Source organism: Malaclemys terrapin, chromosome 4 (assembly GCF_027887155.1).
Source record: "Malaclemys terrapin pileata isolate rMalTer1 chromosome 4, rMalTer1.hap1, whole genome shotgun sequence".
Taxonomy (NCBI): Eukaryota; Metazoa; Chordata; order Testudines; family Emydidae; genus Malaclemys; species Malaclemys terrapin.
In genome coordinates this window covers 8,146,686-8,152,685 of record NC_071508.1, presented here as the reverse complement: position 1 = coordinate 8,152,685, position 6,000 = coordinate 8,146,686, and the positions used below count along the sequence as shown (strand labels likewise).

At 43.6% G+C, this 6,000-nt stretch overlaps 1 protein-coding gene across 4 annotated transcripts in view; it reads right to left on the bottom strand.

Annotated features, from left to right (window-relative positions):
- Positions 1-579: 579 nt before the first annotated feature.
- The window catches only part of NGF (nerve growth factor), a 48,135-nt gene continuing 42,714 nt past the window's right edge, over positions 580-6,000 (bottom strand). The window contains exons 2-4 of one of the 4 annotated variants that reach the window (XM_054027164.1): positions 4,806-4,944; positions 2,617-2,691; positions 580-1,434 (exon numbers count right to left, since the gene is read on the bottom strand). In XM_054027164.1, the coding sequence (XP_053883139.1) occupies positions 694-1,422 (729 nt within the window). In that variant the 5' untranslated portion in view covers positions 1,423-1,434; positions 2,617-2,691; positions 4,806-4,944 and the 3' untranslated portion in view covers positions 580-693. Of the gene's footprint in view, positions 1,435-2,616; positions 2,692-4,805; positions 4,948-6,000 lie in introns of all 4 variants that reach the window. The other 3 variants (XM_054027163.1, XM_054027162.1, XM_054027165.1) reach the window with 3 other exon arrangements.

Here is a 6,000-nt window from a genome sequence, read left to right as displayed (position 1 = left end):
CTCTGAAATATTCATAGTGGTATAAAACTACTGTACAGTGCACCAACAATTCATAGGATCCTAATGACTGACTAGAAGAATGGGGGTAAAACCAGCAATATATCTGTGTTTTTTTCTTCACGCTTTCATGAGTTGGAGAACAACATAACATTCTGGAACATAACATTCTGGGGGGAGGGATAGCTCAGTGGTTTGAGCATTGGCCTGCTAAACCCAGGGGTGCGAGATCAATCCTTGAGGGGGCCATTTAGGGATCGGGGGCAAAAATCTGTCTGGGGATTGGTTCTGCTTTGAGCAGGGGGTTGGACTAGATGACCTCCTGAGGTCCCTTCCAACCCTGATATTCTATGAAGCCACAGATTTTCACACCAAAAGGGCAGGTTTTGCCTGTGAAAAAGAGGGGGAGATGAAAAGCGCAAAATGTTTGTTTTTCACAGAACTGGTGAAAACAGCACTCGAATGGCCAAACTCTGTGGCTGACAAGGCTGAGATGAACATTTCCCCAGAAGATTGTTACGTCATTAAATTAAGTGCACAACACACAAGGGGTTTCCAAAAGAGTTTAATAAATAGCGAGGTTCTTTCTTTACTGTATAAACTATAAATATACCATGCGGTCCTTATAATTTAAAATAATTTACAGGCTGAGGTAGGGGGGGATGGGAGGATGTGGGCATGAGTGTTTGTTCCATCTCAGGGTCTCGCTGGTTTCCGGCTGAGCACGCACACACATGCGGTATCGATTCGGATAAATCTCCAGGCTGCTTGCTTGCCTTCCATTGTCAGTGCTTTGACAAAGGTGTGCGTGGTGGTGCAGTAGGAATTCCAGTGCTTAGCATCAATTCCCCGACACCCACTGGAGACTGGTTTAGGGTCCCTGCATTTGGTTTCGAAAAAGTACTGCTTGAAAACATTGTTGTTAATGTTCACCTCTCCCAGCACTGTCACCTCTTTGCCTTTGATGTCAGTAGCTGTGGTTTTGTCCCCAACCCACATGCTGACACTGTCACAAACTGAGAATTCTCCCCGGTGCAGCACAGGGTGAGCAGTCCGCTTGGTTCGAATAGTCCTGTTAAGAGAATCGGCACTGCCCAGATACTCCATGTTCTGCCCATCCCCCAACACTGGAGGGGGCTGCGTGCTGAACAGAACCCGAGGGGACCGGAATCGTCTCTTTCTGAAAAGCTTTGGATTGACAGTGATGTTTGTTGCCTGTCCAGCTTCTCTGCTGTCTACCTTCCCAGCAAGGTGATGATTGGCTGTGTGTTGAGCTGCCTTGGGAACGTGATTTGCTTTAGTCCGATGGATATTTGGAATGGTGGGTCCTGCAGGAAACCCCCATGGAGCATTGTCCTCTGACTTTGGTGCTGCCTGTATGCCGAGCAAAAAAGCTATAATCAGAGTGTAGTACAGCATGGACATTACGCTATGCACCTAGAATGAAACAAAAACTGAGGGTTACTACAAATGACAGGGACTTGAACCGAAAGCACTTGTGCTACATGAAAAGTGCCCACTCTGACCTTGACGGGTATTTACTGATCTAATGCTGCTAAGGACAATGAATTTGCTGGATATTTAGTACTGTAATGCTGATCATACAGATCTCATCAGGTATTCATGTGAGTCCCAGATGTTCTTCCAGAAAAGCTCATTCAAACAGCACTAATGTGCTTAATAAAGTGGGAATCCAAGGAAATAATGGCTGGATTATAATTAATTCCTTTGGTATTTGTTATTAGAACATTATATATGAAGCACTTGTTTGGGGTTATTAATGTGGAGACCATAGGATAAGAAGGTGTTCTCTGGAGTACATCTCTCCATTGATATTTTTCTCAAGCTCTTTGACAATGGCTACTGCCACTCTGGGGCCATAGCACTGGGAGTTATGGGTAGAGAAACACCCTTCTTTTTTTCGGACAGTCATGAGCAAGTTCAAGTTCCACAGACATCACTGAATAGAGAAACAGGGCCAGGGCTTGCCGCTCTGGAAACTGGTGAATATGCACATCTGTTTGGGTGTGGAAAAATGTAAAATCAATTTCTAAAAATTCTTCAAGAACAACGTTATGCCATAAGTCCAGTGACAGTGAAAGTTGCATTAGGCAACACAGACGTGTGTTAGGTAATGAATCAGTAGTGGGCATCCTATGAATAAGAGAGACATTTGAAACATAATCTGAAATTGCACTTAAGGGCAGACATTGAATTTCCCCTGCAAAGAGACAGGGTATAAACAGAACAAAAACTATCAAGCCAGACTCCTCCCCTGTCTCAGTGTCTCATTTTGCTTGACATGTTTCAGCTGGCCTTGGATTTCACTGCATGTCCGGCAGGCACGCACTGACTGGACAAACATGATTTCACAGGGGAAAATTCAAACTCTGCAATTTAGCTCTAATTTCCCATAATGTTTTAATATTTTTCTGGACATGGATCACTTATTACTAAAGCTCCCCCTCCCTTTCTGCTCAGCCTTCCCTAGCCTAAAATTGGGAGGATTACTAGAGTACTTGTTAAGTTTTTATGCTTTTGCTAAGACCAAGATCTCATGGAGAACTCAGGAGCCTATGAGGAAACTGCTATCTGAGATAAGAGCTGGATAGAACTAACCAGCTGAGTTTGTGCAGGACTGGATGATCTGATGGATTCAAGAAGCGAGCCGAAGATGCCAAATGGAAGGAGTTACTGAAGATGGTAATGATGCGAAAGTCCCTGCAATAAGGGGAGAGAGAGAGGCCAAGAGCCACTTTAGCAATTCTCAGTGCAGTGACCAAACTGGATTAAGTGGAGACTGAATGTTGGAGCAAGAGGCAGGTCTTGCTGCAGTGAAAATCTTCACCATCCCAAACCTAACCACATTTAGTGGGACCAGAGGCTGCCTTCTTCCCACATTCGGCTTGTGCTACACAGGCATCGTCTGTGTAAGGAAATAGAATTTGGAGGTGGGAGTAGCACTATAGCCATGTGAGTCTACGAGTAACCTCCCGTTCTCCAACTCAAATTAAAGTCAGATGGTTCACAACATCGCTAGAGTTTTCTTTTTTCAACAGAGATGTTATTGAAAAAGGTCTGCAGAACAAAATCCAGACGTAGTTTAAACACCCCCACAGCAGCCTCAACCAAATGTATTTACATATAGACCCTTTGTTTATACTTTCCTTCTATAGGAAAGAGAGCTTAGTGATGCCAATAAAAGCCTGTTTTCTGCTTTTGTGTGATTCAGAATTCACTAAAATGCAGCAACACGTAAAGAATGATTTATCTCCCTTCCTCCTGCTCTTTTATTACACAGTTACTAACATCATTGTAGTCTGTGCTTTAAACCTACTAACACAAAATTGAAACCATCTCCAATTTTTTCTCCCCACCCCCCAACTTTACAATCGCATTGCTCCATATTTCTCTTCACTGTAGCAAGTACTCTGTAGGCAGCACGATGTGAGGTAGGACTAACCAGGACAAAGCTATTTGTTTGGGATTTTTGGTAGTTATTTTTTAACCTTGAGAAAGCATTTTCAAAACTGGATCTCTCCATTTGTTTATGGGAAATGGAAGATGAAGGATTAAAGCAATGTGTACCTGAATCACAGTTAATTGTATGCGCAAAATAAATTTTAAGCCCAGGGAGACCTTGAGTGTGTGAAATATGGATTTGCTGTCTTACAGAAATGGCCATTCCGCAAGGTTTGTTTGTTTCTGTTCTTCCATTCACATGCTTAGTACATATTTGACTCTTAAGTGCTGCTCTTTGAAAATGTGTAAAGTGTATGCCAAGTGCATCTGAGCTTCAGAGAGGTTTTACAGAGCTGCAACCTTTAGGCATGAAATTCAGGGACCAGGGCCGGCTCCAGGCACCAGCATTCCAAGCAGGTGCTTGGGGCGGCAATCTGCAAGGGGCGGCAGTCCGCGTGTTTTTGCCGCTCCAAGCAGCACGCCGAATTGCCGCCGCGGACGGCGGGGGCAGTCTGTGTGCCGTTAGGGCGGCACACGTGTTTTCGCGGTGGCGGCAATTCGGCGGCAGCTTCTATGTTCAGCTGCCCACAGCAACAATTCGGCGGCTTCTGTCTTCCGGCTGAACATAGAAGCTGCCGCCAAATTGCTGTCGCCGCGGAAACGTGCGTGCCGCCCTAACGGCACATGGACTGCCCCCGCCATCTGTGGTGGCAATTGGGCGCGCTGCTTGGGGCAGCAAAAACAGTAGAGCCGGCCCTGTCAGGGACACCTCTTTGCAAATGTAGCCATGTGGGTCATCACAAACCTTTCAATTCTAAAAATGTAAATACTGCAATGGAGAGTATTTCATAACAGATGGGACTTCAGAATGGCTCAGCTTCCATTATAATACAGTAATTAGTAAACATTTCCCACAAATGATGTAATCTGCTAGAAGAAGAAGGAAAGACTCAATGAAATTCAAAGGCAACTGATCAAAAATGTTTAATGATCTGTTTAGTTCACCTGGGAGTTTGCTGCTACGGGCTATTGTTGAGTAAAATCACTTACTAAGAGTCATAACAAATTAGGTGCTTACAAAATAAGAATATTAAGTGCAAATAAACTGGCAAAAATAAAAATGATAGGGTCTGTTGATCTTCTAGCTTCAGAGTATAAACTGATCGCTCTTCGGGCTAAGAAAAAATCTGCTCTTTCCACACCTTGTTGTACAGTTGATCGAGTGTATTATTATTTATTTATTCGTCTGCTTCTCTGATGCAGCTGGTACAAGCCACTGCTGGAGGCAGGAGGCTGGTGTAATTAGACGTGGTCTGTTTTGATATAGCAGTTACTATTGCGCTTACCTCTGGGTGTATTGAACGGAAAGCTGCTCCCAGGCCAGGTCTTTATTGCCTCCAGACTCTGAGCTGAAGTTGGATGCAGCATGCCATCAGGCCAGTCTGACTGCACAGCTAAGAATCTCTGAACAACCTAGTCTGGGTTCTGCTAGAGGAATGAAAGTATCCGTGTCAATAATAATTCAGAAAATGCGCTTTTCAAATAACCTTTCCCCATTGTTAGATGGAGCACAGGAGCAAGGCCTGGCAGGCAGGAAGCTCACTTGCAGGGCTCTTTGAATTACGATTTTTTTTGCTAATTTCATGGCATAGCAGTTGTCTGAAGCGCAGCACTCTATGACTCTGCAAGCACTGGCCTTGAAGAACAGCAAAGCACGAAAGCACACGCTTAACTTTAAGCACACGAATGCCACTGAAATCAATGGAAAGTAAATTTTGGCCAGTTTAACTTATTCGGTGGCTGATCGTGCCAACCTCCCTCAGACTGCATCTGACCTTACTCTGCAAGTGGTCCATTCAGTTTCAATGTGGGTAAAGGTGGCAGAACTAGGCCCCGATAGTGTGGGTGCACTCAGTGAGAGGATCATCCGCCTGGCACCAAGGCATTAAAGAAGCTTTAGAATTTTTTTTTAATCAAGTTATTTTTAAACTGAAATTTCACAGGCCAAATCCATGGAGTCAAACTACGCTTTTGGCTGCACCTGCACAAGTCCCCAGTTTTCATTAACAGGAGCTGCACATCAGGAAGTGAGGTTGTGGGACTTGGTTGATAGCGTGGCTCTTAAAAAATCAAAAGGCAAAGCTATTTCTTTTTAATAGTTTAACTGAAAATTTCCAAAGCACTTTTAGCATGGGGCTTGCACTAACTAAACCTGGGAGCAGCTAGGATAGCATCATGGTCTGTTGGAGCCTTTTGATTTGACAGATCAAGGACCTTGCATCACTTTGATAAGATGAGGTGGCCAATGTCCAAATTCATTACTGCATGTAGATTATGGTCCACAATCTACAGTATGGAGTTTGTTATAGAGAAAATGTCAGAATACAGCAAATTACAATTACATGAATTTGTTAAGTTACATCAAACCCTAAAAACAAAATCTTCATGCTATAGAACTGAGTAGATTATATTTTGGTAAGAACGTACTAGTAAAATAATAACCCTTTCAATGTAGCCTGTTAGTTTAGTAACACTAATGAC